This window comes from Microtus pennsylvanicus, chromosome 7 (assembly GCF_037038515.1).
Source record: "Microtus pennsylvanicus isolate mMicPen1 chromosome 7, mMicPen1.hap1, whole genome shotgun sequence".
Taxonomy (NCBI): Eukaryota; Metazoa; Chordata; class Mammalia; order Rodentia; family Cricetidae; genus Microtus; species Microtus pennsylvanicus.
In genome coordinates this window covers 119,730,826-119,744,379 of record NC_134585.1, presented here as the reverse complement: position 1 = coordinate 119,744,379, position 13,554 = coordinate 119,730,826, and the positions used below count along the sequence as shown (strand labels likewise).

Here is a 13,554-nt window from a genome sequence, read left to right as displayed (position 1 = left end):
ATAAAAAAATTTTTAAAAAATTTAAAAAATTAGGGGGTTGGAGAGATGGCTCAGTGGTTAAGAACTCTGACTCTTCTTCCAAAGGACCCAGGCTCAATCCCTAGCATCCAAATGGCAGCTCAAAACTGTTTGTAAGCCGGGCGGTGGTGGCACACGCCTTTAATCCCAGCACTCGGGAGGCAGAGGCAGGCGGATCTCTGTGAGTTCAAGACCAGCCTGGTCTACAAGAGCTAGTTCCAGGACAGGCTCCAAAACCACAGAGAAACCCTGTCTCGGAAAAAAAAAAAAAAAAAAACTGTTTGTAACTCCAGTTACAGGGGAATCAACACCCTCACAGACATACATGCAGGTGAAACACTAATGCATATAAAAAATAAATTTTTTTAATTATATAATTAATTAATTATAGAAGGACATGAAGTTGGGAAGGAGATGTCATGAGAGGTTCTTTTTTTTTTTTTTTCGAGACACGGTTTCTCCATAGCTTTTGGTTCCTGTCCTGGAACTAGCTCTTGTAGACCAGGCTGGCCTCGAACTCACAGAGATCTGCCAGCCTCTGCCTCTGGGATTAAAGGCGTGCGCCACCACCACCCGGCTCATGAGAGGTTCCTAAGTAGAGTTGGGAAAAGTTGAGATAGATGTGATCAAGATACACCGTATAGATCTGTGTAACTTCTAAAGAATAATAATTAAGGAACTTGACTATTAACAGTCAATAACCAAAACATATTTTAAAAATAGGAAGGAAACTTAAGAGCTGGATTTAATTCTGGCTGTCACCCTTTCTCCTCACAAAACAGGGCTAATTTACTCCTATCCATTCAGCAAATACTCACAGAAGAAAGGCAAGGTAGCACTGCACTTTTGGCTAGGGATTCAATACACACAACAGTCAACATAGTCCCTGCCCTGAGGAGCTCTGAAGCTCCCTACAAGAGGCTGAAGTTCCGATGCATAGGCACCGCACTGCAAACTAACACAGCAGACACTGCAAGTTGGCACAGCGATCGGCATCCTTTGTTCTGTCTCTTAACTGTGCACCTTTGCGGCAGGCCGACAGCAAGTTCCACGGAAGTAAGCACAACTGTACAGACCACTTGCTGAGGAACTGGCTTCCCTTTACTCTGGAGTTCCGCGCTTCATAAGTCACTATTTGTTAGCCAAGTCCTAGCTACTGACTTCCAGTATAACCATAATGATAAAGCACAATGAGCTGAGAACAGTCTACAACAGTCCATAACTACCGTGTTGTTCTGAGAATGTGGCTTAGCATGTGAGCTCCATTCCCTACACCAGGCGAAGGAGTGTCCCTGCAAACCTGTGCTTCCGACTGCCCCCGGTGATTCTTGTGCATACCAAAGTGTGAGAACTCTGCCATCATCATTCCCTTTGCTCGACAATCATTTCAAGCATTTTTACCCAAGTCTACCTGGAATATCTGAGCCAAAGAGAAATCAATTTTTTAAAAGGGTCTTAAGATACTTAACAGTCAATGTTTCATGACTCACTCAACTGTAAAAATACTTATTGCATCAAACTCTTTGTTCAATGATTTTCAAACCTTCACATGGAACAGGAAAAAATCCCTGAATAAACAAGCCATCACATACAACATAATTCATCTTATGCTTTACCTAACAAGGAAAGGCTGATGGTACATTACCAGGTAGCTATTAAGGAGGAAGGCACATACTCTCTGACATTTTCTCACCTGCATCATGACTTTGAATGCCTACAAGCCAACCCTAAGGGTCCGTGCTTGAAATGCACACTCCCCGATCAGGTTTGGCAGTGTGCATGCTGTGCAAGTCTGACCACCTGAGTTCAATTCCTGGAACCCACCTCAAGGTTGGATGCACTGTGAAAATGTCTGTAACCCCAGCCACCCCATGAGGGGATAGGAAGTAGAGACATGAAAATTTGCCCCAACATTTAGAAGCCCTCAAAGTGTGCCTTGTGCATTTGTATGCGCGCACACACAAAGATCCCAGTACCTGGCCAAAAACATACAAACATAATCTCAAATGCAGCCCTGAGTACGTAATAGGCAGCTCCAGATCCTCTACATACGGCAACTCTCCAAAAGGAAACTGTCAAGAAATCAATCAAGTGTCTTTATACCTATTCTAACCTTACAGAAATTAACCTGAAGCCAGTTACTTCACATACTATATAATTAGTGCAAAGATTTTGGTTCTGCTTTTGAAAGCATCTTTCACATACTGGCCTCAAGGTATGTGCACATCAAAGGGAAGACATTTAGTACACATTAGACTGGGAAAACTATAAGGTGGAGACTAACATTGTTAGTCAAGAAAACCTCCCATCTGTAATAAAATCTAGAGCCCAGCAGGCTTCTTCACACTGCAGTACCGAGTCCTGGAACATGATTCTATCTTAAACCAGTCACAATCTAGTCAGCCTCCAAAGGAAAAAGCAGGAAGTGAGCCAATACTGGCTCCAGCTGACAGCTACCCCAGGACTCGAGCCTTGGTAAGCAGACTAGGAGCAGCACAAAGAAACGTTCAGGTCTGTGCCCACTTCAATCTCAGGCACTGTTCTCTCACACCTCTACCACCTGTCCAAACTGCAACACGAAGGCTGGAATAAAAGCTGTGCATCGGGAAGAGTTTAAAAATAGGGAGAACTCTCCAAGCTCCGTTATCAAGGTCCAGACACCCGCCTGTGACTTGCTGTATAATCCTAAAGGTACACAGTAATAATCCAGCTATGCCTAACTCAGACTCCACCGCTTTCCCAAGACAACGGAGAGGTTGAGAACTTGAGTAAGAAGACAAATTAAAGAGCTCAGGCTGGGAATATAGCTGAGTTGGTAGAGTGCTTGCCTACCAAGCTGGAAGCCCTGCATCCCTAGGTTCCATCCCAGCACCACGTGAAGCCAACAAAATGGCACACACAGGTGGAGGCAGGACGACCAAAAGTTCAAGGTCATTCTAAACTACTTAGTGAGTGTGAGGTCTGCCTGGGCTACGTGAGACCCTGCCTCAAATAGATAAACAAGTCTCTAAAGCTAAATTAGTACCTGATTTCTCTCCTCTGACTTGAAAACCTAAGGGAAGGGAGGGAGAGACAAACTGAGGTCCCAGAAGTTATCGACCAGCTTAGAATCGTCACTACTACTACTTCTACAACAGTACCACAGAAGTTTCAAAGGCTCTGGAGATCAGAACACCAGCAGCTGGAAGGGGACAAAGCAATACCATGAAGATTTTCTATCACCATCGGCCTTTCAGAGAGAATTTCTCCAGGCAGTGTTTCTTTCCCCTGAGACCTAAAATGACAAAAACTACTCTCACCCAAGGACAGTACCAAAACATTAGCTTCTACTTCCAGGCTCCTGGCCTGTATTGCGGGCCAAGGCAAAGCCCTCTCCCAGGGGTCCAAAGGATCACTCATATCTTCACTGCAATGACTCCTTTACAGCTGGGCTCTTTGCTGCCAGCTGCAATAAAGGCAAATAGCCACCAGCTGTATCTCTTGGCTTATGCACTCATGGTAGATGACATTAGCTGCAAATGACCTACAACTTTAATACACTTATAACTTTTATATATTGCAAATCTAAATATAAAAGGCTGAATCAGAGTTAATTTCCAAAGGGAAAGCAAAATAACTCTAAAAGTTTCTAATGAAAGAAATCATCAGTCACAGATTTGAGGTTGTCTAGAAGATAAATACCTGGGTACTCAGGTACAGAGCATCAAAAGTCATTACTGCATTCAGTATCTTAAAGCTCCCACAAAGACTAAGAACACACTGCTAGAGAATATTAGAAAATAGTCTATAATACAGTAATAAAAAAAAAGCAAGCATCTATTTCCAGAAAGGTCAGAGGAAATGTACAAAAGCTCCAAACGCACGCATCAGTGAGCTACTCCTTCTCGGAGTGGAAAGATGAGGAAGCAGAAGGAATGATTTCACAGAGCAAGAGTAATGGGCACAAAAGTGGAAAGAAGGGAACCGACTCCTCTGGAAGATACAGTCAGTACAGACCTTAGGCGAATCAGCTTTGCAAAATGAAAACAGGCAGCTGTGAAACTTGTAATTAAAATGAAATGTTTAAAAAGATTTATGTGGGAAAATCCTATCATGGAAGGGGTGAGCCCATGTGTCATGGGGATACAATATAGATGCAGGAGAGGAATTCTGGGTTGAAGGAGGATGGAGACGATGAATGCATACAGCACCTACAAGCCAACCAACAACCACTATACAATTTTAGTACAAAGTACAAACTCATAAGCACAACACAGCTTAGAGCAGTGGAGGTCTGGGTTGAAACTGCCAAGACAAGGCAATATCCTGGGAGCTTTAAGGGCTGTGGTGGTGACGGTGAGCCACCTAAAGGAGTATGGTGAAGGAAGCCGCTGCAGCAGAAGGTAGTTGCGAGAGCAGAAGAGGCCTTACAAAGAGAAGGGAAAGCTATCTGGAGGAACAAGTAAGATAAAGTGTAGGATTGCAACAGCACAGAGCAGGAGGAAAATGGAGAAGGCAAAGACCTAAGGCGATTGCAGGGTGGGGGGGGGAGGAGTAGGAGCTAGGAAAGCACTACCGAAGTGTAAGGAGTGTGCACGTGGGAAGACAGGAAGCCAGAAAAGGGACGCACTCAGAGAAATGTGGCCATGGAGAAATCAGATTGGAAATTAGGTTGCAATATCAGGATAGGAAGAAAAACTAGTGTCAACCCCTCCCCCAAAAAACGCATGCGATGATACGGTATACTCGAGATGGCATGACTACAAAGAAGGAAGAAAAGGCCAAGCGGTGGATACAAAAATGTCGGTTTGCTTTACCATAATGGGGGAGTAACTAAGAAAAGAAAGGGGGGGCTTAAGGTAGGGGAAGAGATGATGCCTCCAGAGGAAAAGCAGCTGACCACAGGTCCTACCGGGTCTAGAGGGCAGAAGGGACAGTCCACAGGGTCTGAGGGGAGTGGCAGAGACCAGGAAACTGTGATGCTAAAGATGAGAACTTGGGGAGGATACAGTACTGGCTGGGTCAGTACAGAGCAGAAAGCAGCATGCCACAGGAGAAGGCAAAGGGTTTGCGAGCAGCCAAAGGCGTGGGGACAGCGGGGAGAGCACTGGGATGGTGGGGCAAGGGCACAAACTGGAGACGCCAGGAAGAAGGCTCCAAGCCGAGCAGCGAAGGCCCGCCGGGGGCGAGGGTCGCGGCAGGCTCGCGAGCTGGGGGAGGTGCGGCCTGAGTGACAGGGTGGGGGGTCAGGACAGGCGAAGGGTAAGGGGACGGGGCGTGGCGGCCGCGATACTCACACCTCCAGGATGCGGTCCCCCTTGCGCACCCCGGCCCGGTCGGCCGCCCCCCCGGGCAGCACGGCGCTCACATGCTGCAGCGGCGCGTACAGCTCCCCGTTGATGCTCCGCAGTTGCCCGCCCTCGCTCACTTGGCCCCGCACGTTGAAGCCGTAGCCGGACTCGGACTTGACGATGCGCACGACCCGCGGGCCGCCGCCTCCCCCGCCGCCGTTCCCGGCGCAGTGGAGCCCAGACCCTCCGCCGCCGCCTCCATTCCTGTGAGGGGCTGAGGGGTGAATCCCTTCCCCGTCCTCGTCCGCCATCTTGCGAGCGAGCAAGCGAGCCGTCCCCCGCCCCCCCCTACGCCTCTACTCCTGCGCGTGCCCGCCCCCTTCGGCAGCCGCGCGACCCCGGCGCGCGCCCGCTCCGCCGACCGCTGGAGCTAGCAGGCCACCGCGCTGCGGGGGAAAGGGGAGCAGGGGCGGGGGAAGTGGACGGTTGGGTGCTGTGGGGCTTCCTGGGAGATGTAGTTCGGGGGGGGGGGTTGCATGACGCATCCGGGAACAAAGCCTTCTGGGAGTTGTGGTTTATTGGGCTTTGGATTCTGGTAGGTGTTTTCTTGGTTGGATGGTGAACATCTTTTGCTTTGTTTTGTTTTTTTTTTTTTGTTTTTAGAGACAGGGCTTCCATGTGTAGCCCTGACTGTGTAGACCAGGCTGGCCTCGAATTTGGAGATCCTCCTGCATTTACCTCCCAAGTGCTGGAATTAAAAGCATGTGCAACCACCGCCTGGCTTACTTTATTCCTTTCTGTAGAATGCAACATTTCCAAGTAAGAGTGTCTTAGTCCCTGATCCTTTAAGGAAATAGCACTCATCAGAGCTGTTCCATGATGCTTTGGTGGGTCAGAACTAACATGCTGAAGCTAATTGTGTTGATTTGTAGACTCTTAGATGTTCTACAACATCTACTAAACAGTAGCAGATTAACTTAGGAACTTATCAGTCGGGTAAAATCAGACACCAGACTGGAGTTGCTCAGATTTCTATTTTCGTTATTTCTGTTCTTACTCCCCTTGCTGTGACCAGGCACTCTACACAGTATCAGTTTATATTTTGGTAGGTAGCCAAAAACGTCCATTGTTGTGTTTTAAAAGAATTCTCTGGTGCTATTCGGAGAAAGAAATGAGATAAAGACAACTTCAAAACTATTGCTAAATTGAAATTATTGACCACTCTAATATCCAGTTCTAAATCATGGAGACTGTTGTTTTCTTCCACACATGCTTTCTGTATGTCTGTATTCAGCTTACGTAAAGTTGCAATACATGAAAAAAGTGCAAAAATAACTGAGCTTTAGATTGTGTTACATAATCGCTGACTTTTGCCATGCTAAGGCTCCGTTTCCCAATACATGAAATAAGGAACCGAATTCTCGATTGCTGGGTCATCGCCCAAGATGAATATACAAATGAATGAACAATTTAAGGCTGCAGTGAATCACGAACATCAACTAGTGGCCTGCCCCAGCACGCAGAAGGCAGGGGCAGGCGGATTTCTGAGTTCAAGGCCAGTCTGCACCACAGAGAGATCCAGGCCAGCCAGGGCTACACGCGGAAACCCAGTCTAGACAAACAAACAAAATAAGAAAAAAAGGAAGGAGGGAAGGAAGGAAGGAAGGAAGGAAGGAAGGAAGGAAGGGAACTTACTTGTTCTTCGTGTTCTTTGTCCTAAGGGGATACATTTCTTCATCTTTCAAAGCCACATGCTAGCACAACTCCACAACTCGGAGCAATAACCCTGCTGGAGTAACCAGCCAGGAGTCTGCACTCTCGGCACACAGCAGACGCTGAGGGGAAGAACTCTCTTTCTCCACCTTACCATGTGCCAAACACATCTACAGCTCGTCAGCCACCTCCAGCACTATCTCAGTCCCTGTGTGGAGGAAAAAGGGGGCTTGAGAGGCTACACAACTGAAGCAATGAACACAAAAGAGGCGGATGATTTCTGAAAGCAGCAAACACCCTCCTGAGAGCGTTTATGGGCTATGCCGAGTTCTTAGGATCGCAGGTTAGGTAGGGGAAACAACGAAGGGATTAAGAGATTGTGAAAAATACTGGAGACACAAAGTCATTACAGTTAGAGCCTGCATATGAAGGTAAAAAAATGATTTGAATTATAAACAAAAGGAATAAAGGTGATCTTATTTTACAACAAACAAAGCTAATTGATTAGTTTTCAAATACTGAAATAAAAAAGGGGCAATGAGTTTTGCTCCAATATATTGTTGGAATTTGGTTTGAACATGAATCATTTGGCTTGAATTGAACACTGCATGGAAAGAACATGTTGCTAGAAGAACTAGTTGTTTCTGCCAAGCACGTGCCTTTAAGCGCAGCATTCAGGAGGTAGAGGCTAGATGATCTTTGTGAGTTGAGGCCAGCCTGGTATACATAGAGAGTTCCAAGACAGCCAGGGGGCTATATGGTAAGACCATCTTTTAAAAAAAACAAAAATCTAGTAGTCTTTTAGTCTTTGTTTATTTATTAAAAATATATGCTGGATGGTGGTGGTGCACACCTTTAACCTCAGAACTCAGGAGGCAGAGGCAAGAGGATCTCTGTGAGTTTGAGGCCAACCTGGTCTACAGAGCAAGTTCCAGAGCATGTATATATGTATATATGTATGTGTATGTGTTTGTATTGTGCATGTGTGTGTGTGTGTGTGTGTGTGTGTGTGTGTTTATACTGAGTGGGGGCTTAGTGGTTAAGAGACTGGCTGCTCTTCCAGAGGTCCTGAGCTCAATTCCCAGCAATCACATGGTGGCTCACAACCATCTTATAATAAGCTCTGATACCCTCTTCTGTCATGCAGGCATATATGCAAATAGATCACTCATATACATAAATAAATAAATCTTTTAAAAAAATATTTACCAAATGGGACTAAGGATGTCAGCCAGTGGGTAGACCACCTGCCTAGCATGCAGGAAGCCTCTGCTTAAATCCCTAGTAACATATAAACAAGATATGATACACTCCCAGCACTCAGAACACAGAGGCCTTGGGAAAATCAAAAGTTCAAGGTCGTCACCCTCAGCTATGCACCAAGTTCAAGGCTAGCCAGTTCTGTAGGAGACCCTTTCTCAATGTGTGTGTGTGTGTGTGTATACACACACTGAGTGTACATTCTATTCTAGGCTTTATAACAGTGATGAGGGATGCATAGATAAACGAGATATCTACAGACTCCAAGAAAACCAATAGTGTATAGTCAAACATAAAACTGCACCTGCCCCTCACGCGGCTGTTCCGTTTCCACTCGCACACCTGGGAAATAACACTTTTATGAAGAAAGTCATTTCAGTATTGTTTGTAGTAAGTGTAGTTTGGAAACAGCCTAATAACAGTCGCTGATTAGATTATGATACTCGCAATGGAAAACTGAATCGCTTTAAACAAAAGGAACAAGGAAGCTCTTTATGGCATGAAATGCGCTCACAGAGACTGTGCAGTTACGTGAGAACGAGATGAAACACAGACTGTAGAACATAATATCATTCGTGTATAAAAGGGCAGCCATAAAACTGTATCTTTAGAAATATTCACAAGAAGTTGATAGGAAGGGAGACTAGTGGGCGGGGCTGGGGACAGAAGTAGGAGCGAGACTTTACACATTTCGCCTTCCCATTAGCTCGTCTCTAACTTCCAGATTTTCAGTAGAATGAATGTGTCACCTACTCAGAAAACCAGTGAGGGGTTGTAGCTTAGTTGGCACAGGGCTCGTTTAGCATCCAAGAAGCCCTGGTTCCAGCTTCACACCTCCAATCATCCCAGCACTGGGCATGTAGAGGCAGGGAATCTGAGGCTCAAGGGGATCTAGGCTGCAAAGCAAATTTAAGGCAGTCTGGCGTAAAGACCCTGTCTTATAAAAGCTAATTCATTAATTAAATGAGCTGGAGTTGATGTGGGAAGGTCATTTGTCTCTGTTGCTTTCATTGGTTAATTAATAAAGAAACTGCTTGGCCTGATAGGTCAGAACATAGGTAGGTGGAGTAAACAGAACAGAATGCTAGGAAGAAGGGAAGTTAGGCAGATGCCATACCTCTCCTCTCCAGGTCAGCTGCCATGGAGCCAGCCGCCAGGTCAGACACGCTGAGTCTTTCCCGGTAAGATACCACCTCATGGTGCTACACAGATTATTAAAAATGGGTTAATCAAGATGTGAGAATTAGCCAGTAAGAGGCTAGAGCTAATGGGCCAGGCAGTGTTCAAATGAATACAATTTGTGTGTTGTTATTCCCCGGGCTAAGCTAGCCGTGTGGGAGCCAGGCCCGATGAAAAGCAGGCCTGCCTGCTCTCATCATTACAAGGAGTGGAGGCTTACACCTGTAATCGTAGCACTCAAAAACGTGAAGCAAGAGGAACACCACAGACCCAGGATGAGATCTTGCTTCAAAAAAGAATAATTAATTTTAGAAAAGTTTAAACTGAAAGAAGAGGTCCTCAGATCACACAAACTAGAAAGTAAGGGCAGAGGAGATGGCCCCGTGGATAAAGGAGCCCACGGTCAGTCCAAGGAGTCAACTCCCAAGTTGTCCTCCGACTGACACACAAACACAGAAATAAATGCAATATAAACATATTTCCAGCCAGGCAGTGACGGTGCACACCTTTAATCTCAGCAATCGGGAGACTGAGGTGAATGGATCAGGGCCAGCCTGGTCTGCAGAGTGAGTTCCAGGGCTACACAGAGAAATCCTGTCTCAACATGACAAAAGTGTGTGTGTGTGTGTGTGTGTGTGTGTGTGTGTGTGTGTGTGTGTGAGAGAGAGAGAGAGAGAGAGAGAGAGAGAGAGAGAGAGAGAGAAAATAAGTTGTCAAGCCCATGCAATGGTGCATGCCTGTGTTCCAAACACTGAAGAAGTAGATGAAGGGTTTCAAGGTCAGCCTCAGTTACGTACTAAGTTCAGGGCCAACCTGGGCTACATGAAACAAATGTCTCCAACACTCATAGTCTAACAGTCAAGAGAGCAAAAGACAAAACAATACTAACAATTAAATAACAATGAGAGATGAGCCAGAGGCCTGCACAAGCTGCTAGGAGAAGCCTTCAAGCACCTGGACGTGAGGACATAGGGAAGATGTGGCTATTCACCAGACGAGTTCACAACACAGAGCATGAAGGTGGGGGACACTGAGGTCTGCAAGACCATCAGTGTGGGGTGAGAATGTGCAGCTCAGTAGAACTGGAGCAGAGCGCACAGGGCAGGAGGACAGGAGAGTCAGATCTGGGGGGGCGGGCGCTCTGGAGACTGGATATTGTTTGTGCCTGGGAACTGGAGTTTCAGTCCTCGGAACGTAGGGGGTCTTCGAATGCCTCTTTGAGCAGATTATCCAAACGTTCTCCCACTTGCCCTTCAGGACGTTCATGCTGCAGGACTTACAAGAAAAGAACTGGGTAGATCATTCAGAAGCAATCGCAGGAATGCAGGAGAATTAATGGGATTCAAACTAGGGCCATAGCAGTGGGGATATAAGGAAGGGGACATGGAAGAGGAAAGACTCGGAGCCTGGGAGGATATCGGGTGCCCTGGAACAGGGAGGAAGCAATGGTCCTCAGTCCCCTGAGACGAGGCACAAGGAAGAGGAGGTGTGCAGGAGACAGTTTTCTTGGAGCCAGGTAGACCTGAGGGGCTTGTGATAGGTCCAAGAGGAGCTGTCTAGCCTTTGTTTGGACACAGCCACAGCACAGGTTTGCGAGCCTTTGGCTCTGGGTGGCAACAAATCACCGATGACGAAGGGAGAGCGTCCAGTGAGCTGAGTGCTGATAGCAGAGCCCAGGAAATCCGCCCTTGAAGTAGCAGGCTCAAAGAGGAAAGAGAGCAATGAACAGCTAAGAGAAGTCAGAGACTTGGGGCACCTAGACGGAGTGGAGCCTGGGTAGTCGGCGAAGCCGCATTCATTGTGTGCAGAGTATGGCCCACCTCGGAGCTCAGTTTACCCTCACAATAACAATGTAAACAGAAATCATCCCGAGAAACTAGGTTCAGATAACAGCAGACTACGGACTCGCTGCTAATTAACCCAAGAATTGAACCTTGAACCCAAATGTTCTGACCAAAGCCGGGCCCCTCTCTTTCCTCTGTCGATCAAGTTCTCCCTACCTTCTGGGCCCGGCAGAGACAGCGGTTCCCATAGCCCAAGAGGCAGCATACTTAGGTGGGAAGCCCCTCTACACGTCTGCTCGCACAGACTTTCGGTCTTGTGAAAAGCTGAAGCTTTTCGCTGCTCTGAATTCTCCTCGTCCAAGCCCTAGCTGGAGTCTTCCTCCAGTGTCCCTGAAGATTCCAGCTAGAACTAACATTTCCCTTTTCTAAATTCCTGAGACCAACGCAGTTCCAGAGGACTCCTGATGAGTCACGCGCTTGTGTACCCCCCCCCCCCCCCAGAGGTGAGTAGAACCTGTGACTTGCTTCTGGGCAATAAAATACGCCAAAGGTGACGGTTGTGTCACACCCATGGTTCTGCTGAGTTATGTAATGTTCCTTCTTAGCAAGACTGGCCCTTCTGGCTTTTTGGAAGGCTGAGAGCCACCTAGGGAGAAAGCCACACATGTGAAGCCTCAGAGAACTCCAGGACCCGAGCGGCTCTTGGGGACAGCACGAATAAATAAATAAATAAGTAAGTAAATAAATAAGTAGGCCCCTCCATCTTATACGTTTATGAAAGTCTGCTAACAAGCACACGAACACGTAGAAGAGGATCCAAGCTCCACAAAGCAACCTTGACTATAGCCAAGTGAGATCTGAGTAGAGGGCCCATGTGCTTTAAGCTGCTGAATCTGTAGTAACTGGTTACACAGCAAAAGAAAAATCAATCTAACCCCTACTGCATTTATGGTCAGCCCAACTCCGTTTAGGACACAACAGCAAGTATTTCGCTGTGTTCTACCTTCCCAAGCCGATGGTAGGCTTCTGGGAAGTAATGAACTGGCCCCGTGCGGTTAGAGCATTTGTTCTTGCAGAGGACCCGGGTTTGATTGCCAGCACCCACGTAGTGCCCCATAACCATCTATAACCCCAGTTCCAGAGGATCCCAAACCTTCTTCTGACATCCAAGGGCTCCAGACACGAGAGTGCTGTACAGACAGACCTATAGGAGAAACTCAGATACAGGAAGGAAAGCAAGCAAGCTTTCTTCAGCGTTCTCCTGTCTCACACCTAATATGCCAACCCAACCATTGACAAAACAAAGCAAATAAACACACAAAAACAACTACCTTGACTAGGCTTTTTGAAGTTTTTGTTTCTTGGGGTTTGTTTGGTTGTTTGGTGCTTTGAGACAGGGTTTCTCTATGTAGCTTTGGAACCTGTCCTGGAACTTGCTCTGTAGACCAGGCTGGCCTCAAACTTGCAAAGTCCCCCTGCCTCTGCCTCCCAAGTGCTGGGATTAAAGGCGTGCACCACCATCACCCGGCTTTACCACGACTAGTTTTAGTCAAGACTTTCTTCTGGGACTTAGAGAAGACCTGACACTGTATGTACAGCTTCCAGTGAATACCAGAGTCGAATTGAAGCTCTGCAAACACAAAGGGTAACGGCAAGAAGGGTGGATTTGGGTAAGCTGCCATATGGTGCCACCTCATCTGCATGTAGAAGCTTCAATTTACAGGACACTTACAAAAAATAGCTTAATTTTTAAAAATGAAGTACATATTACAACAGGGTAGCTTTGCTCAGGCTTTCCTCAGTCGACTTCCTGTTGCCTCTGAGTCAAGATGTAAGCACTGTCAGCTCCAGCACCACATCTGCCTGCATGCCGCCATGCTCCCTGATGTGATGAAGCCATCCCAATTAAATGTTTCCTTTATAAGAGTTGCCAAGGTCATGGTGTCTCCTCACAGCAATAAAAACCCTAAGACAGAAATTGGTACCAGAAGTGGGGTACAGCTGTGATAGGCCTGACCATGTGTGTGGAATTTGGATTTCGGTACTTTTGGGAAAGTAGTGGAATGCTTTAAGTGCTGCTTAATGGACCATATTAGTCGGAGTACGGAAGACAGTGGCGCTGTTAATGATTTGAACTGTCAGGAGCAAGCTCAAGAGGTTTCAGAAGAGAATTTTAGTATGTTGCCTAGAAATCGTTTTTGTGATATTTGGGTGAAGATAATGACTGCCTTTTGCCCTTGTACAAAAAGTCTGCCTGTGGCTAAAGTGAAGAGTTTTAGATTAATTCCCATGGCAGAAGAAATCTCAAAACAGCTCAGTGCAATCTCTGT

General features: G+C 46.6%; 1 protein-coding gene across 3 annotated transcripts in view; it reads right to left on the bottom strand.

The window, feature by feature from the left end:
- Window positions 1-5,705, bottom strand: part of Snx27 (sorting nexin 27) — an 83,902-nt gene extending 78,197 nt beyond the window's left edge. The window contains exon 1 of one of the 3 annotated variants that reach the window (XM_075978260.1): window positions 5,295-5,705. In XM_075978260.1, the coding sequence (XP_075834375.1) occupies window positions 5,295-5,599 (305 nt within the window). In that variant the 5' untranslated portion in view covers window positions 5,600-5,705. The remainder of the gene's footprint in view (window positions 1-5,294) is intronic. The other 2 variants (XM_075978261.1, XM_075978262.1) reach the window with 2 other exon arrangements.
- Between the last annotated feature and the right edge of the window lie 7,849 nt (window positions 5,706-13,554).